At 44.7% G+C, this 20,316-nt stretch overlaps 1 protein-coding gene across 2 annotated transcripts; it reads right to left on the bottom strand.

Annotated features, from left to right (window-relative positions):
• Nucleotides 1–10,958: 10,958 nt before the first annotated feature.
• LOC306917512 (potassium voltage-gated channel subfamily A member 2-like) lies at nucleotides 10,959–20,109 on the bottom strand. Of its 2 annotated transcripts, XM_079495785.1 has the most exons (3): nucleotides 19,762–20,109; nucleotides 18,655–18,998; nucleotides 10,959–13,538 (listed from the first exon to the last, which is right to left on the bottom strand). In XM_079495785.1, the coding sequence occupies exon 3, from the start codon at nucleotides 13,420–13,422 to the stop codon at nucleotides 11,929–11,931; it is 1,494 nt and encodes a 497-aa protein (XP_079351911.1). In that variant the 5' UTR covers nucleotides 13,423–13,538; nucleotides 18,655–18,998; nucleotides 19,762–20,109; the 3' UTR covers nucleotides 10,959–11,928. The 2 variants fall into 2 exon arrangements, with proteins under 2 accessions (XP_079351911.1, XP_079351910.1); XM_079495784.1 differs by lacking the exon at nucleotides 19,762–20,109 and having other exon boundaries at nucleotides 18,655–19,177.
• Between the last annotated feature and the right edge of the window lie 207 nt (nucleotides 20,110–20,316).

Raw genomic sequence — 20,316 nt, 5'->3', positions numbered from 1 at the left:
TACCGGAAGCCCGGTGGTCAGCTGCAGAGTGTGCCAGAGAGAGAGAGAGAGAGAGAGAGAGAGAGAGAGAGAGAGCGCATTATACAGTTGCTACAGTTGCTAATATGTGTCAACGAGGGGAATCCCATCAGCCAACATGCATTACTGTGGTGCTTAAAGCCTGAGGAGGTGGAGAAGTCAACGCCGCGGAGCATCATTCTGACTGAGCTCGACTAAATCTCCCACAACGAGACATGATGTGCAGCCGAGCAGTGGTGGAAAAATTAAACTACTCGCATTTTTTACTTAAGTAAAGGCGTCAATACCACAATGTACTCCAGAATTAAAAATGTACATGAGTAAAAGTACAATAATTGGCATCAAAGGGTTTGATGAGTTCAGATCAACATAATGGAATGTCAGAACAGGTCAGCTTCGTATATGGAGATCTAAGGGTGGCAGCGGGGGCAGTGTCTTGAGTGTACAGGGTTTGATGAGGGCCCAGGTAGGGCTGGGCCATAATTTCCGGGCCTGTTGAGAACTCTACTAATAACTTTGGGGCGGGCCAGACAGTGGCCTTGTGGTTAGAGTGTCCGCCCTGGCCCCTGACACTGGGAGGTCGGGGTTCGAGCCCTGGCCGAGTGTCCGCCCTGGCCCCTGACACTGGGAGGTCGGGGTTCGAGCCCTGGCCGAGTGTCCGCCCTGGCCCCTGACACTGGGAGGTCGGGGTTCGTTGAGCCCTGGCCGGGTCATACCAAAGACTGTAAAAATGGGACCCCTGCTTGGCACTCAGCATAAATTAAATGGGTTGGATTGGGGGGTCAAATCAACTAATCAAATGATTCCCGAGCGCGGCACGGCTGCGGCTCACCGTTCCAAGTTATGGGTTCAAATGCGGAGAACAAATTTCACTGTGGTAACGTGTGTGACAAATCGTACGACTTTGGCCCGTCTAGAGTTTGAGGTCAGCTCCCATATATGGAGATCTAAGAGTTTGAGGTCAGATGTAGAGTTGATGGCCGGCTCCATATATGCAGATCTAGGTGATGAATGATCACATCTTCTCCATGTATGGCTATCCAGGATTTGATGAGGTCAGTGTTGTGATCTTCATATGGAGACGGCCATATATGGTGGCGTGACGTGTCACGAGGCGGACCATATGTGGAGGCGTGACACGAGGCGTGACACGACGTGTGACACGACTGACTGACGGGATATGAAGGATTTCATAGTAAACTGCGACCGCAGGCCTACTGGTATGCAGAATGTCCCATTTCAAGTTTTCAATGTATAAAACAAATATATCTTTTGAAAATAGCAGATCTAATCGAATCAGCTATTTTAAAATGTATATAGGGCTGAAGTGGTTTATGTGTGTTTTGTAACAATAATCAAAGTAACTAGTAAATCAATTAAGTTTTCAAACAAATGTATTGGAGTAAAAGATGTAGTGGAGTAGAACTAAAAGCATTGGATATTGGATTATACTCAAGTAAATTACAAATACCTCAAAATTGGAGTAGCAAGTACAAAATAAAGTGTGTACTTTTTCCACCACTGGTCAGACACCAGTAGTGAATGTTGTGTTTCCTTGTGTCCCCTGCCTCTCTCTCTCTCTCTGTCTAATAAACACGGAGAGGCTCTCTGTACTTTCTCTACTCGTCAGGGCCGTGCAGACCACAAAAGGGCACATCGGTTTGCGTGCGCAATTTCTTTTGGGTGGTCTTCTTGTGGGGGTCCCTTTTTCACACCAGAAATGTAGTACATAGGATGTCTTATGCTTAACAGAGAATAGTGTTCCACAATAACTTGTGGAACACGTGATTGGACAGTAAAATAAGCGTACAAATGTAAAAAATGTAAAGAGCCACGGACATTGGGCAGGAAAAGGGCACTTTGAGGCAAAAGGGCAGGTGCCCAAGCCCCAAAAGCCACAACCCCCACCCCCCTCTGCATGTGCCTGCTACTCGTCTCCGTGGACCGTCTTCAGACTGTCCCTCCCCTTAGCTGTGAGTATAAATAAAGCACTTTGCTCTCTGAGTAAACTGCATTGAAAGCATATGATTCACTTAAGAGAACACAACAGTATCATGGAAGAGACAGAGACGGGCCGATGCGCTCTCCTCCTCAGATATGCTGTGGCGTTTATAGTGTCCCTGGCTAATGGCAGTGGTGGTGGGGAAAAGTACTCAAATGTTTCACTTAAGTAAAAGTATCAGTATACAGTATAATTACTCTGTTACAAGTGAAAATGTCCGGAATTCAAACTTTACTTGAGTAAAAGTGCATCGATTCGGGATGCATTTTGAGCTTGTAGATCGGCTATTTTCAAATGGCCCTAAATGTAAATCCTAGGCTGAAGTGGTTAATGTATGTTTTGTAATAATAATCAAAATCTACAAAGTAACTAACTAAACTACTGAAATTAAATGTAGCGGAGTACAATATTTGGTTCTGATATGTAGTGGAATAGAAGTAAAAGTATTGGAAATTGGAAATACTCAAGTAAAGTAGAAATACCTCCTAATTGTACTTAAGTACAGTACTACATGTACTTAGTTACTTTCCACCACTGGCTAATGGACACGAGAACTACTGACCGGCACAGTACGTGCAGAGAGGCAGCCGGGCTGAAATTTCATAAATGGGCACTTTTGGCAAAATAATCTACAACAAGTGTAGCAGAGTGGCTCAGAGCCTCAGCCTGATGGCCTCACAAGTCTAATATCTCCCCCGGCCCACCCGAGTTTGAATCCCGGGCGTTACTTGTAGGACTATAATGGTGGCAGCGGTGGCCGAACGGATAGCGGCGCGGTCTTGATACCGGAAGGTTCCTAGTTCGAATCAGCCGTCCGACACGTTAAAAAATTACCACCGCTGAAGTGCCCTTGAACAAGGCATTGAACCACTACGATGAAATGTGTTCTATGAGCAGGGCCTGGCTGGAAACAAGTTCTTGAGCTTAGCCCAGATACCCTGGGTAAATATAGATTTAATTTAATTTCATTTCATTTCATTTCACACAAGCATACAACGCTTGTAGATCGGCTATTTCCGGGGCACGACCCCGCACACTCTTTAGCTCAATTACGATTGATCTGATTAATAGCAGATCTGCAAGCTCACAATGTATGATGCAACGCATTGCCCTGTGAGCGTGTAGACTAGAGGCTATTTCTGCTCATGTTGCGCATCGCCATTGAAGGTATAGTGCTTAGTTATGGACAACAACATTGACGTCCATTTCCATCTATCTGTCCAGATTGTGTTTAGGTACTTACTACAGCTATAGTGTGGCAAGCGGGCCCTATTTTCGTCATTATCCCTAAACGTCTTTGCCATTTTTTACTATTTTGAAAAACACATTAAAATTGTTGTGAGCTTGTAGATTGACTATTTGAACTATTCAAAACTGTTTTTTAAAATAGTAAAAAAAAAAAAAAAAAAGGAAAAGAAGTTTAGCGATAAGGGACTGACACAAATAGGGCCATAAGGGTGCGTTTGGAACTGTGCACCGGGAGTACACTCGCCATTAGTTTGTATTGGCAGTGCTCTCAGTGTGCCTATCCGAACCCACCTAAAAGAGACCCTCTGCTGCACTGTTCATTTCGTTTAATTAACACATTCAGGCCGTCGAAATAAAAAAAAAATCTTCTAAATCCTCTTCTAAATTTTCACGATTTTTCAAAAATAGCAGACCTACAAGCTCGTAGCGCGCCACTCGGTGGCGCGCTATGAGCTTGTAGATCTGCTATTTTTCAATAGCTAAATTATAACATGTTTAATACACCAAAAGGGGTTCCTGCCAAAAATGGGTTAAAACGATGACTATGAAATGTAGCGTCATGTTTTTGAGTGGTGCAACCACTCCAAGGAACAGCAATGTCCGTGTCCGTGTGACACCTATGTGACTTGTGTTAACCTATGTTTGTGTGTGACTCATGTGTGACTCATGAGTACCAGTAACAGAAACAGAGAGAGAGAAATAGTGCTGCACTGTTGCCTGCTAATGAGAGCGAGAGAGAGAGAGGGGGGGGGGGGGGGGGGGGTGTAAGGGTGGGAGTTGCACCACTCAGTTCACACGTGTGTGATTTTAATTTTGTGTGTGGACTCCAGCTGTTGCTATGCACCAGGTAATGGGGATCCTAATAAAACTCTATAAACTCTATGAACTCTATAAACAACAATGTAAACCAGGAGGGATATGGCATTATAGAAAGAGGCATACAACAAGTGGTTTGTGGTTATCATAATGACATTAGTATTGTTATCATCAACACCATCATTACTCATGGTACTTTTGTAACGGTTATAATCATTTTCGGAAGGATTAATGTATGTATGTATGATGTCCACAGCCTCGCTCCATTCCCACTATAAATCCCTCACGAAGTCCTTTCTTTCTATAAAGTGCATGACAAGCGTTCGGCTCCAGAGTTCCTCTGTGTGTGTGCAACAATGGAGAGTTTGCTTCTTGATTTGCTGTTGCTGTTACATCCGTAGAAAAGACAGTGGCTTTGTACAGATAATCTGATAAGGCTAGACAGCAGTGGTTTTCAAATTGTGTGCGCTTAAAGGCACTCCAATGGCCCAGTCAAAATCTCAAGGCCCGTGTGTAGCGAAAGCTCACGTCGCAATGCAACACGCTGTGAGCTTGCCTTATAGATCTATTAACAAATATTATAAAATATGCGGGGGATTTTAAATAAACAAAAAAGATAAACGTTTTGGGGGATCGACATTGAAAAGCCAAAAACCCGGGATGCCAGGTTCAAAGTGGATAAAATAAGTACGTCTTCGAGGTATATATAATTTGCCTCTGCATTGGGATATGACAATGAAGTGTACACAAAGTAGGCTACCCGCAGTAAAGCATCTGTGTCATACTGTCATTAGATTTTTGCATTGGCTATTCAAAATAGCAGATCCACAAGCTCACAGCGCTTCTCTTCGTGCCGCACTACAGGATTGTACAGTTGGGTGCCACCGATATTGTCCCTTATCATTTGACCCATTTAGGCCTGACCTCAAAATTAAAAAAAAATCCTTCTAAATCCTCCAGTTTTCTGAAATAAATATTTTCACGATTTTTCAAAAATAGCAGACCTACAAGCTCATAGCGCGCCACTCGGTGGCGCGCTATGAGCTTGTAGATCTGCTATTTTTCAATAGCTAAATTATAACATAATGTTTAAAACACCAAAAGGGGTTTTGCGCAGATCACGCAAACCTCAGCAAAAAGAAAAGGACAATATCGATGGCCTCCAACTGTAGATCAATCTTGTGAACATTTTTAACTAAAAAAGAAATCCCAAGGCCCACTTTTAAGACTTGTCTCAGGGGACACACGGGCGTGTCTCGTCACACAGTTTGAGAACCACTGGTCTACCGACGACAACACAGTGAAGTGAAGGAGTACATCCTGACAGTCAGTAAGCAAAACAATAACGGTATAAACAAAAATTAAACAGCGTAGTTACTATACCTGCAAAGACAACAGAGAGGCAGAGTTCGCAAGAAATGATATGTTCCTTTGGAGATGGATGTATCTATATACGGTATATATATATATATCCTTTTACTACAATAGTTCCTTGTATTAAGTACAAGACGCATATATTACGGTTCTCTCCTATACACAGGAGACATTACATGGCTAAGGCTGATTCTTGTTTTCTGTTGTCGTTTTTAAGCTAAATCTTTAGGCGTTTTAAGACATCATAGAGCAGCTGTACATCGTAGCAGGTACATCGTATACATGGCTATGTGTCCACCCCCCCACCCAAAGGGGCAGGTTAAAGTCCATTAATTCACTGCATGTGGCATTTGACTTGGTTTCAGTCACATCTGACATTATTATGGCATACAATGCTGCTACAACCTGTGTTGTATGTGTGTGTACAGTATACAGTATATTACAATAAACACCTTGAACCAGAGAGAGAAAAGCACCTGTGTGCTGTTACTGTATCCGTGTCACGTGTGTGTGTGTGTGTGTGTGTGTGTGTGTGTGTGTGTGTGCACACACACACGTGGGCCATGTGTTCCGTACCCGTGGTGTGTGCACATTCCTTTGTGTATAAAGAAATATGGAAAGCGAGCAAGAGACTACAATGTTAAGACCGAAAATAGACCTAAACGGTACTACGAGGGATAATCACAAATGAAAGAAATGAAAGACAAAAAACTAAACAAAAATAAAAGAGGCAGTAGTAAATATATATATAGTAAATATATAAATATACCAGAGGAGAAAAGGAATAAGCCTAATATACAGACAAAGAGAAATGGAGACGTAGAACGTGGTTCCGTCAGATCATGAATTATTTATGAAGGAGTGATATTTTAAGCTCCCTGTATCCTGTTTGTGAGCAATGACTGAATGGGGTACAGCGGTGTGTGTGTGTGTGTGCACTCACGTCACGTGTGCTTGTAAGCTTCCAGTGTGTCCATTGTTGTAAATGTAAAGTAGTACAGCACAGTCTACTAGGCGTTTTCAGATGTTCAGAATGACAGCAGACAGAGTAATAATGTGCTTGCTTGGTAATCCATCGGAAAAAGAGGCCATTCGAGAAGAAGTCGTCCGGACTCAAAGCAAAGCAAAGCAAAGTTACTATATTTACCCAGGGTAACTGGACTAAGCATCAGATACTTGTTTACAGCCAGGCCCTGCTCATAGAACATTTCATGGTAGTGGTTCAATGCCTTGCTCAAGGGCACTTCAGCGGTGGTAATTTTAACGTGCCGGTACCGGTACATAGAAGCTGGCACACATGATGATGAAAAGGAAAAGTCCAAGGTGGTTGTTGGCAGTTTTTGTTTTCTTTATCTAATGTTCTTTATCCACCCACCCAAACTCGCAAGAACAAGGACAGTAAATTGTACTTGGCCGACAAGTGTGTGTATTATAGCTTATCTCTGTGATTGGTTCTGAATGGTGTCTGACTTGCTGCATGTGTTGTTGGTGTCATCATGCAAGCTAACAGACCGAGTCCTCATGTCTAATCAGGGCCGCCTAGCAAGACATTATTTTCCCCTGAAACTATTTGGGTGTTTAGATACCACCAGCTCGGCTTATATGTCACCTGCAGCAGAAAACTCTGTCACATCACATACACGCACGCACGCACGCACACACACACACACACGCACGTCTGGGAAAGAATGTACAAAGCACCATGGGGCTGCATCCAACCTGGAGGAAAAGGATCCAAACTGCTGGTAATGCATCCTCAGCCTGCGGTCATCTAAAAGTTATCTCTCTTTCACTCACTCACACACACACGCGCGCTCGCTCGCGCACACCCCACTACAGACCAGAACTACATCTCCAGAGAGGTGTGTATGTGTGTGGGGGGGAGAGTATCATTACACACTTGACTGAGCAAAAAGCCTTGACTGACCAACTGTTAAGACTTAAGAGTCCCTCTCCAACCACAGGGCAGGCGGGATGGATGGATGGATGGATGGATGGATGGCTGGATGGATGGATGGATGGATGGATGGATGGATGGATGGATGGATGGATGGGGGCAGCAGATATATCTGTTGTGGTGCTTCCAGTACAACTGCTGTGCGAGGCACTAGTGGGGCTACTTACAACTAAAATCCAAAATGTCACATTTATCTCTGTATACGTGAGATAAATTGGGTGCCGCAGAAGGGGTATAAATACCTGCCCACCTGCACCGCAGAGTCTAGGGGTAACATACATTTTGCTGTGTAGGGATAGGGAAGGTTGTTGAGGTATGTGCTCCTACAGGCCAGGGACCCCATCAGCGGGGAATGTTTAGCGGGAGGAGTATAGGATGGAGGTGCTGTGTCCGGATTGGCATAGTGACTAAATTGGGAGAAAACTGGGGTAAAACCTTTTTTTTTTTTTTGCTTGGTGGATTTGTCTTTTGCTATACGTTATGAACCATCCCGAACCGCTCAGGTCATCTGACTGCAGGGACAGGTCTGTTTTCTGTCCCCAGAGTCAAAAGTAAACATGGAGAAGCAGCTAGCATTCCGGTTTTATGCACCACATTATGTAAAGCAACGGAATGTTGTACCGTGCCCGAGACACAGGTTCCCCTTTGGGGACAATAAGGTTGGAGCTTGAACCTTGATATCTGGAACAAACTCCCAGAAAACTGCAGGTCTGCTACAGCTCTGGTCTTTTAAACCAACGCTGAAGACAGCTTGTTACTGAAGTGTTTTTGATTCATTACTTTTATCCTGATATTTTGATCCGTTTTATTTGAGCTCGTTCTTATTGTCTGTTCTTTTAACTTTTTAAAAGAGTACTTCAGCCCCCCAAAAATGGCTTATTTTCTAACAATTACACATTGCATGAAAACTTGAATTATTGTTTTTGTCGCATGACCGGCGAGGTCTTTGAGTCTCCTATTGACCGATGACCTGGTCATTGACTCATGAACGCAACAAAAACAAACAAAAATAATCTCCATGAATTGGGTCAATGCCTGGGGTGTGTAATTATTTAATAGAAAATAATTCTTTTTTGGGTGAACTACCCCTTTAACAACCTTTTTTCAATAATGTATGCAAATGTACTTTTATCATGGCTTTCTTTTGGACTTTGTCATAGTGTCCATAATTATGTTTTGTGTGCCATGCTGTTGAAATGTGCAATACAAACAAATACAACTAAACTTGCCTTGCCATGGGAGTGAACAGAGGCAGCAGCACTTCAAAGGTTTCCTTGCTCCTCCCTCATTCACGCTCCACTAACCTCACAGCGGTGTTGGTATACTTTTAAACATACATTTTAAACGGTGAAAATAGCCGATCTACAAGCTCACATCGGTGGGAACAAGTCACATCACGGCACGTGAGCTTGTAGATCCATTTTCTGTGCAACACTTGTATGATGCAGGGCAGTGGTTCCCAAACGTTTTAGCTTGTGCTTTTTAGCTCGTGACCCAAAAATGAAATTAGACATTTGCCTAGGACCAAAACTAGCGAATATATAGCAGATCTCACAATGTGGCATCGCATTGTCAGCTGGTTGTAGATCAGCTACTTTCACTACTTATTAAAAATGTGTTTTGTAATTTGTGGAAATTTATATTTTTCTTTGATTTATTCATGAAATTACTGTTAAATGACTGTCAAATGACTCTCCATCATTTAGCTGGGGACCACGTGGAACCCCCTCAAGGACCATTGGTTGAAAACCACTGATGTTGATTTATGACAATAACATAACAAGTTGATGGAGATACAAGGTCTCTGCCTGAGGGCAACTATATCATGTACCTCTCATCTCTGCACCTCGTTTAACTTACTGAAAGACTAGAATAGTGTCACCTGCAGAGTCGTGTGGGGAAAATAACAGAAGCTCACGCGACGCATTGCGAGCTTGTGTAGATTGGGTAATTTCGGCAAAGTGTAATTGGGGCACATTACACAAGTTATGTTTTTGTCAACCCTCTCATGGCAGACACTTTACATGGCCATTGAACTAACAGTAGTTAGTGAGAAACGTTAATAGAATGTGTTCCATATACAATGTCATACAGCAGCCATCTAAACAATAGACATGTGTATTTCATATATTGCACATACTGTAAGAGACATACCGGTGTCTCACAATGAAAAATAGAGGTATACCGTCATAGGACGTTTTTGTAGATTAGCTTTTTAAAGGTATATTCAGTGATTTCATTTCATTCAAATATCTTTTTTTTTTTTTTTGATAATCCTCCCTACCATAGAGTGTGCTGACCATATAAGGAGTTCCTCCCTGTCCCCAGTGAGCCCCTGGGGTCAAAAAACCCTAGTTTCAGTTTTGGTGGCGGGTGGCAAAGCCTTCATCCAATCAGGATGAGAGGGACTTTCCTCCAATCATGATCGAGTGGGGGCACATGCTGTTGGCCTGTTGCACTTCCCCCCACTGTAGAGTGTGTGCATGTGCACATTTTGTTACCGGGGCGGACTGGGTGGTTTTCCAAATCACCCAAATCACTGAATGCTCCTTTAAGTATAATTCGTACCATAGGCATGCTAGTGAATACTTCATATAGGGCATGCAGCACTATAGCATAAAATAGCATCTATTTTGATTTTATTTTGTAAAGATAGCATAGCTACACATCTTGTCCAGAATTACACCATGGACAAAAATGAATGGACCAAAAAGTATGGGTACAAAATAAGTACAGTATACACTTAGCAAAATTAATCTGTTTAACAGTCAAACATAATGCAGGAGGTGGCAGTAAATAAGTCTTTGGTGAACTGATCAAGCACGCAACATTAAATGAACCAATTGAATTTTCTTAAGATCAACATTCGACAGTATTGCTAATAGTAAGTTAGTGGGTGTCAAGCAAGCGTTTGCAGTATAGCCAAGCTAGAAATGTTGACCGTTGTCAATTAACAATCTCAGTCTCAGAAATAAATGAATTGTGGTAAATCCATGAAGATTATGCAGTAGTTCCGCTCCTTTTGCTAATGGACTTGGCAAAGAGTTATGCGTTAATTTCCGGTTAATACTTTAATCGATTGCTCTACATCAGACAAATTAGCTTAACAAGCCTTTGAAACAAGCTACCGACAAAAAGGACAAAATTAACACTTGTCCCATTGTGCTACTTGTCAGGCCTTCAGCTTGACTGAGAGATGCAACACATCAGTCTATTACTACAAACATGGAATGCTGTGAAGTAAGAGGAAAAAGACAGTGATTTGCTGGGCAGTGGTACAGAACTGAACCATATCCTGGTAGACTGGGCCTGGACAAGGGCTATTATAGAGACACTTGAGGGAATACGTTAGCCGCTGGAGATATACTATGGCAGTCAGTCAGTCTCCCCCCCCCCCTATTACCCCATTCAGCTGTAAGCTTCACAAAAATCAGAGAAACATAGTTATACTATTATTACCGAAAGGAGTCAAACAGATAAAATGTGCACACGTCCATAAAGACATTCGCTCCGCTGCTTGGGAATGGCGTTGGCCCGTTTCGCCTTAAGATGGACTGAGCACAAGAAAAGGCAGAGACTTGGCTAGTAGTGAGTACAGTACATACATCCTTCACTGAACTCCACCGAAGAAAAATGGCAGGAAAAAGGACAAGATGTGCTGCCGGCCGGAAACCGGGGATTTACAGCAGAGTCATCTAAGCTGTTTGGCCTCAGGAGAGACCACTGGCATTGGCTTCTCCAGGACGACATCCTCCATCCCTAGCATAGGAGGGCAAAGTCGCTGGGAGGTGATGCTAGCACACACACACACGCGCGCGCACACACACACACACACACACGCACACGCACACGCACACGCACACACACACACACGTTCTTTTGTTGAATGCACTTTACTCTGACAAAGACAGCAGCAGACAACCATATGGCCATAAAGGGCAAACTCCCTTTGCATCCTTCTTTTGACTTTCCTTCTGACAGACAGGGGACGGCTGCAAACTGTGGTGCTGCTCCGTTTTCGCCGAGTCAGCTTCTTTTTGGCAGTTGGGAGCTGATTCAGCCATTCCATGAATGCCGATCAAATTACAGCCGTGTGTTTTCAATCGATATTATAGTGAACGTGATTGTAAATTGTTCTTACTTGCGTGAACGGCAGTTTGAGCATAAAGTTAACATTGATTGGTGGTCCCTATATGTTGTTAATATTCATTATTACTGGTTAGGCTACTATTTGGCTATTGTACGACTACAGAACAGTCACACAAGACTTGACTCCATGCAGACACGGAAAATGACCCTAATAAAGTGGGATAGCAGTTCTACGTTAACCAGCAATTGTCCTGTTGATCCCACCACCTCCCAATCATCACCGCCATCTCCCAATCAGCCTTACTAATCTGTTCTGGATTCGCATACCGCGGGGCACTAATGTCCAGTACAGCAGAGGGAGCAGCCCCCTCCTCCCCGCTCCCATTTACAGTCCATCCATCTCGAGATGACCGTCCTGCTCAGGTTATACGTCTGTGCGCATCTTAGTGATGTTAACGTAGTTGGTGTTGGTCAGGGTGCAGTTGCCCGTTTTCATGCGCTCCGGGGGGAAGTCCTCCGTGCTGCGGTTCACCGCTTCCTGGATCTCCATGTAGTCAGATTTACTGAGCATGGATCCGCTGCCACTGTGACTGCCGCTCTTCTTCAGGTCGTCAGCCGAGTCGGCCTTGCTGGGCATGTTCAGGTACTGCGCCTGCTCCTCGCCCTCCGTCTCGCGGTGGTAGAAGTAGTTGAAGTTGGAGACGATGACGGGCACGGGCAGCGCGATGGTGAGCACGCCGGCGATGGCGCACAGCGAGCCCACGATCTTTCCCCCGATGGTGGTGGGCACCATGTCGCCGTAGCCCACCGTGGTCATGGTGACGACGGCCCACCAAAAGGCCTCTGGGATGCTGCTGAACTGGGAATCCGACTCGTCCGCTTCCGCGAAGTACACGGCGCTGGAGAAGAGGATGACGCCGATGAAGAGGAAGAAGATGAGCAGGCCCAGCTCGCGCATGCTGGCCTTCAGAGTCTGTCCCAGGATCTGGAGGCCCTTGGAGTGACGTGACAGCTTGAAGATGCGGAACACGCGCACCAGACGGATGACACGGAGGATGGCCAGCGACATGGCCTGCTGGCCCGCCTGCCCGTCCTCCGGTCTTTCCGCCAGCTCCGTGCCCAGCGTGATGAAGTAGGGTATGATGGCCACGATGTCAATGATGTTCATGATGTTGCCGAAAAAGCCGGCTTTGCTGGGACAGGCAAAGAACCGGACCAGGAACTCAAAGGAGAACCAGATGATACAGAGGGTCTCCAAGATGAAGAATGGATCGGTGAAGTAGGTGGAGGAGTAGCTGGTCATGGTGTAGTTGCCGACCGTGTACACTTTGCTCACGACGTCGTCGTCGTTTCGGAAGACGGGCAGCGTCTCCAGGCAGAAGCTGACGATGGAGATGAGTATCACCATGACGGAGATGATGGCGATGATACGAGCGGGACCCGAGCTCTCCGGGTACTCAAAGAGAAGCCACACCTGTCTCTGGAACTCGTTCTCTGGCAGCGGCCGCTCTTCCTCCTTTATGAAGCCCTCGTCCTCTCTGAAGATCTCGATAGCCTCCTCGCCCAGCTCGTAAAACCGGATCTCCTCGGAGAATATGTCTAGAGTCACGTTAACTGGCCGGCGTAATCTCCCTCCCGACTGGTAGAAATACAGGATAGCGTCGAAACTCGGCCGGTTCCGGTCGAAGAAGTACTCGTTCCTGAGAGGATCGAAGTACCTCATCCTCTTCTTGGGGTCCCCTAGTAGGGTCTCCGGGAACTGGGAGAGGGTCTTGAGCTGCGTCTCGAAGCGCAGGCCGGAGATGTTGATGACCACCCTCTCGCAGCACTCGTGGTCCGCTTCTGGATCGTACTGGTCGTGAGGCTGGCCCGGGTGCGCTGCCGCCTCGTCCACGGGGTCGCCCGCGGCGACCGTCATAGTGTAGGGCGATGGAACCTGCAGCTTTCAGACAGGGTGGTGCCAACCTCCGGGCACCGGGAGATAAGGCCTTCACACAGTCACGGTCTGTCGTACAGCCTGACTCCGGTGGTGAGCTATAACAAAAGGGACAGAGAGCAGAGATGTTAGTGCTTATCTGGTGTATTTGAATACCCTTTCACTGAAATGCACTTGCAAACATCCAAATGTGTAAGGCTTCCTTAGTAGTAGGTTGGAAAATGTGGACAGATCATTACGGAGTCAGAGCGACGTGTTGTGACGGCTGAGGATGTTACAGTTGGAGGCCATCGATATTGTCCTTTTCTTTTGCGTGATCTGCGCAAAACCCCTTTTGGTGTTTTAAACATTATGTTATAATTTAGCTATTGAAAAATAGCAGATCTACAAGCTCATAGCGCGCCACCGAGTGGCGCGCTACGAGCTTGTAGGTCTGCTATTTTTTTTTAAATCGTGAAAATATTTATTTCAGAAAACTGGAGGATTTAGAAGGATTTTTTTTAATTTTGAGGTCAGGCCTAAATGGGTCAAATGATAAGGGACAATATCGGTGGCACCCAACTGTATGTGTATTTTTGGCTGAATATTCGCCCCCCAAATAGAGAGGTAGGGAGGCTAAATGGCAAGATTTAACCACACAGTTATATAGACTCTGCTCCCCAACATTCCTGTGGCATATACAGTATATCCACGAGTGACGTCATGTGGTGAGGCCATCTGATGTATGTCTAACCACGAAGGGTATAGGTTTTATTTTCTCACGTTTGTCGTGAGAAAACTGCAAAACAGTTCAACAAGAAATCTTAGTGACAATACCATATCACATGTCATATTTCATGACAGGATGGGAGGATGTTGTGGAGGAATTTAGGAATGTTTTTCAGCCGAAGGACCCCTTAGGTGAGAGAGAAGCAGGGAGTCAGGGACCCCCGCTACATATTTTGTTCAATTCTGTTGCTTTCTCGTAGAATCTTCATAGACTTGTTTGACAACACTATCATCGTTTGTTGGTTTCATGTTAATGTGTATTTACTATTTCAGACATTTAACCACAAATCGTCAATAGTAAGCCTGACCTTTCTGCTCCTTGTTCCCTTTACATCAAGCTCACCTCTTTGCCAGAAATAGCCGATCTACAAGCTCACGACGGCACTGTGAGTTTGTAGCTCTGCTATAAGGCTAAAGTTCTCCTCAGAATAGGGATGCTAGGGGTCAAGTGGTTAATGTAAAGAAAATTCATATCCCACAAATATTTGACGGCCTCCCTGTAGTAGCCTCGGAAACCCAGACGTTTTTATTTCCAGGGAGAAAAAAAAAGTCTGGGTCCCAGTCCACTTCAATTCGGCATAGAGTAGTGCAAACATCGCTCACTCTCTGCTGATTTCTGATCGTCTGCACCTTTGTTAAATTGACACACACACGCACACATGTACACACACACACACTCCTCTCTCTCTCTGTCGCTCTAAGTAATTAGTCTCATGACGCGCAGCTGCGCATAGTTTCTCCCGGTGGATCCTGCCGGGAGCTGCCTATGCCATAAAAAGCATAGGTGAGTTCCAGGCTATCCCTGTAGTGACGCTGAGGACCCCCTAGGGATGTCTAAACTCAATTCTACAATTCAAGTCAACGGACTAAAACGGGCTGGAAACTATTCAAACTAGATAAAGTGGGGCACAGGGGGACAGGTCTCCACCAGGCCAGGTCAGGTTGTGGCCTCCTGGTGGCGCTATAATAGGCCAATGTGAAAAGGGTGCCATTTCTTCTTACGCCTTTGATGGCAATTGGATGATTTGAGGCATTTTGTTCCAAAAATGTGTTTAGCAAAAATCCACCTGTTGGTGGCGCTATAACAGGCCAATGTGAAAAGGGTGGGATATATTCCTCAGCCTAGTAGGAAAGTACGTGAAAGATTTCACTTAAATTGCACGCTGCGTTCATGATTTGAGGCTTTTTGTTAAAAATGGGCCAATCCTGCAAACTTAGAAAGCCAATGTTAGCCAATTAGGATGGAATATGAAATATCGGACACATCCATCTTGGGCACATGACTATACAGATACTGTGTAACGATTTGTGGGTTTCGTGGATTTTTGGAAAAAATAAAACAACAATAAAAAATGTTTTACAGAAGTCGGCCTCCTGGTGGCGCTATAAAAGGCAGATGTGAAAAATGCAGGTCAAAGGTTTGTCCTTGGACTCTAGGGAGTGTGCATGCAACGTTTCATGCAGATCGGTGCAGTTATAGGTAAAAATGGTGAAAAGCTGCCTCATGGTGGCGCTATAACAGGCTGTTCTGGAAAATGTGGGGCAGAGGTTCATCATAGGCATCCAGGGAGTGTGTGTGCAAAGTTTGGCATCGACCGGGTTAACGGTGCCGGAGATTAGCTGCTAACGGACGGACGGACGGACACACACACACACACGGACGGAGGGCAAAACATACTCTCTCCCCATGCCTTCGGCCTGGTGGAGACAAAAATAATTGTCCAAGCTATAGTACAGGGAGTGGGACCAATGTTGCCAGGTCTTATTATAAGCACTTTGGGCTTGTTTTTTTCTGTAAAGTTTTTTGTAAATATCGGTAGTGGTTCTGAAGGTTTTTCTGCTGTTTTTGTGGAGCTTGTTTCTAAAGTGTAGTTGCTTATTTGGGCTTGCTTCCAAACGTTTTGATTAGTGTTCAAACCAGTGGTTCTCAAGGACCCCCAAATGAATGTGAATTTGTCCACGAACCTCCATCTGAAATTATAATTTGTGCCGTAGGCGTAGCAAACTTCTGCTTATTTCTCTCGCAAAATCCGGCAACAGTAATATTGGGCACAATATCAGGATTGATTTTCAAAGCAGTTGGGTGTCCCGAGCCCAATGAATTCAGATTTCTCATGACGTGTCATTCGATATCTCTGATCGTTTGGCTACGCCAGGCTACTGGGCTAGGATCATTGAATTGTGAGTTGTCACTTTCACTGAAAACTGATTGAATTATTGGATTCCACAGAAAACTGTGGTCACACATGGGTGTCTGTGGGTCATTAGAATGCAGGGACCCTTAAGCTGAGCTTGTAGATCTGCTACTTTTGAATCCTTAAAAGTACAAGTTTTGGACGTATGTCCAGGTTTCCACCTGACAGCGATATGAAGATTAAAACTGTGCGTCATACGTTGAACTCTATCAATCTCTGTGTTTTTCCAATGTGTTTGTCAGAACTGTTCATATATAAAACAGTGAGATCAACAAAGTATATATTACTAATATTTTATAACTATAATTATGTTTTGAACATCATGTATATTGTTTAAATTCTATTTTCTGTCTATGCAATCAGTCGATTGATGTGGAGTTCAATTTGTTTCTTTTCACTCTGTCTCATTTGTTTACATTAGCAAGAAGTGCAGCATCGTTGATACTTGGTTTTCATTATTTAGCTTTTGTTTATTTTTTTCCCCTATGTAACATCTAATTTAAATATTAACAAGGTGGGCATAATAAGCTTTAATTGGCTTCAGCCCGTACCTTTTCGGTCAACTGTATTATGTGAACCTTCATTCTGTATGTACAAATGCTGTGCTAAACAATGACGAGATAAATAAACAAACTAACTAACTAACTAACTGTAATGGCCTCTATACTGATATTATGTAGTACATTAGTTTACATTAAGGCCCTCTATTGAACAAATCTCAAACTCCATTCAGTTACATGTAAACATGTATATTTTTCAATTGAAACGAACAAAGTAGCACTAGCAACTAGGATCTAATCTACAAGTGAAAGACTTCTTATGTCATGTATTTTGCTTGTTACACTTGAATCATATCCAGTCAGTTAGTTAGTTGACAGGGCTATAGCCAAATGGAGGTGAAGAAGTCATATTAAAAACCTACGTTTTTAACTAATTACTGGAGACGCCAGTGGAGTGCTCAATGCTCATCCAAGAACACCACTCAAAACCCAAGCATCACTACTTTCGGGGCAGAAATAGATGATCTACAAGCTCCCAACACATTGCAACACCAACATCTTGTGAACTTGTAGATTGACTATTTTCCAGCTAAGATACTTAGTGTAGAGAGAGCGTGGGGGGAAAGGTGCAGTGAGCCTATTATAGAGAGCCCCGGGACATCCCAGTCAAATAAAGTATAGAGTTTAAGTGGTTAATGATTAATATTGTCAATTAAAGTAAATTGGCCTGTTAAAAGTTATCAATAAAAGCAATCATGAAGAAACTCGGATATTGAAAGTGCGCGAGAGCATCGCGGTTGAAAATAATAACACTGATGGATTGGAGAGTGTTGGGGTGGGTGGGTGGGGGTTGAGAGTGTTGGGGTGGGTGGGTGGGGGACTGACCATTTGAGAGCTTTGGCTCCATTGCGTCTGTGTGTATTAAGTTATGAGTTCCCTCTCACGTGACCACATTGCTGAATCAATATGCTTCCCAGTAATACTATATCAGTTCTCATAGGGTGCAATCTGATTAAATGGTGAGTGCCTCATATAGTCTATGAGATGGATTTTCTTGTCTCCATAACTATAAAATGCCCGTGCCCCCCCCCCCCCCCCCCATTACAGCACAGTGTAGTCTACTACAACACATTATTAGCTGGGGACTTTCTCAATAAATGATCCTGGAACTATATGGATTAGATTTAGCCACATTGCATCCTGGTAAAACAGGTGTAAGCCAAGGACAGCTGCAAATATGCATTATTAATGAGCTCTGGATGAAATATTAACATGCAGACAAATTGGCTTGAAAGTGCACTGCTGTTATTGTGATTTATTGGCTGAAACATGGTCTGACACTGTCACTGACAATACAGCCTACTACAGGATAGGCCTATACAACCCAACTTCATTGACGATTAGTTTGATTACTGTACAAACCTACAGGATATACAACCCAACTTCAAAGTGTGGATACTACACAAGCCTACAGGATATATAATTTAACCCAACGTCATAGACACACATCATGTCACTTTAGAATAGATATAGTACACTCAAGAGAATGTCCCCACTACCACCCTTAGATCTCCATATACTGTATGGAGCTGACCTGTTCTGACATTCCATATGTTGATCTGGCCTCATCAAACCCTGTACACTCAAGACATGCTCCTTATATGGCCAGTACAGAATTATTTCCATGTTGATCTGACCCCCCACCCCTAAGTAGTGAGTGAGTGTGTGTGAACTAACCAAAAACAGCCTACCTGCTCACGCAGGGATCCCACTGACTGGGGTCTTGGCGTGGTCCTCCGGTGTCACAGGCCTAAGCATTTAAGCCCCCAGTTCAGTTGTGCCGTAGATCAGCTCCCTCCTCCTCCACGGTCCAAGGATTAGAGGCAGCTTCTCCTCCTGTCAAGCCTCAATGTATCATCACCCGAAGGCAGGCAGGCAGCCTCAGGTTCCTGCTGCAAGCATCCCCAGCACAGGGAGAGGAATATATATGGGGATAAGAGAGGTGGGGATGCAACGGATGGAGCCTCCCACCACTCCCCTCTCTTCGGTGACCTGGTGGGGTGGGGTGGTGGGTGCAGCTGGCAGAGGGGAGACCCTGCTGTGGTGGGAATAGGCTGTGTATGATTGTCTGTCTCATAGCAATCTTAAAAATGGGCCAAAAATGCTTGGATCAGCGAAGCGTGGCGCCCCAGGCCAGCCCTCAATCTGACACCGCCTACATTAACAGAACAGCGGTCAAGATAGTCCTCTCCTCTCCTCCTCGACTCTGATAAGAAGGGAGTCTGGGGGAGACGTCGCTACCAGCGGATTGTTTATTTCACTAGAAGCACCCATGCTGCCGCAGATTCTCATCTAGGCTAAAAGTCAAATCACCTGTTTGAGCCCCCAAACAGGTCCTTTATTATTGTTGTTTCGTTAATCACGCACAAGGCAATTTGAAGAATTAGATTGTTATTCTCACAACCCATTCCGTGGAATGGGTTGTTTTTGTTAGTAATGTGCTATCAATTTGTGAAAAGGCAATTTTTCATTAATCGATATGTTTAGTTTGAGACAAACAGCCAAGTTAATGCATGGGCGTGAATGATATCAGCCTTTAATTAAATCGGTATAATGTTTGTTGGCAATACAAGCAAAGAGCGCAGCAGCGAGTGAGAGTGCGTGTTTGGAGTGACAGGTGCGCAGGCAGACATGCTCAAGCCATTGCAAGAAAAAAAAAGAAGCGTCTTCGGAATCGGAACGGATCGTGGACAAAAACAATAATGGAATCCATGCACTAGCATTTCCTGTTGGCCTAATAACACTACAGTTAATCATTGCATATTAAAAAAGGGCATGCACAATGCAGAGAAATTCACCCTGTTGTTGTTGAGAGACGCATGTAGGGAGGAGGGGTCGATCCAATCAATTTGTCTCCTCACCCAAAAAATGGCTTTTAAAATTGAGCCGCGGCGGTGGGGACAAGACAAGGGAACTCCTTCTTTATTTCTCTCCTCCTCCCTTCCCTTCCACCGACCGTTGGAACGGTTGTCTCAGCTCATCACGACCACCTGTTTGTTGCGGGCCGCCGCCGGCTCTCCCCATGTCTCTCGTAATAACAATAATGCACTGTAGTGTGCTTCGTGGTCGGGTTGTTGCTTGACGGACAGGCTGCAGTTGGACATCGCGGCGCATACAAAGAGCCCCCTCTCTGTGCCGTGCCGTGCCGTGCGCACCTCGGTCTCTTCGAACAGCCTCCGTCGTGCGCTCCTCTCTTCTTCCGCCACTCCTATCTATCGCTGGTGTACATGGTTGGAGCTTCAGGGAGCGTTAAAGGGAACGCAGCTCTGCCCGCTACCACCACCACGCACGCTGGGAAGGAAAACGGGCTGGGTTGTTGTTTTTGTACTGTAGGCTGTCCAGAAGACATCGAC

Source organism: Electrona antarctica (assembly GCF_951216825.1).
Source record: "Electrona antarctica genome assembly, chromosome: 2".
Lineage (NCBI taxonomy): Eukaryota > Metazoa > Chordata > Actinopteri > Myctophiformes > Myctophidae > Electrona > Electrona antarctica.
The sequence above is the reverse complement of the archived record's forward strand: the minus strand, read 5'-3'. Positions and strand labels throughout refer to the sequence as shown.

Excerpts from the sequence above, each read along its gene's own strand:
- LOC306917512 (XM_079495785.1), bottom strand. The coding sequence starts at position 13,422 with ATGACGGTCGCCGCGGGCGACCCCGTGGACGAGGCGGCAGCGCACCCG.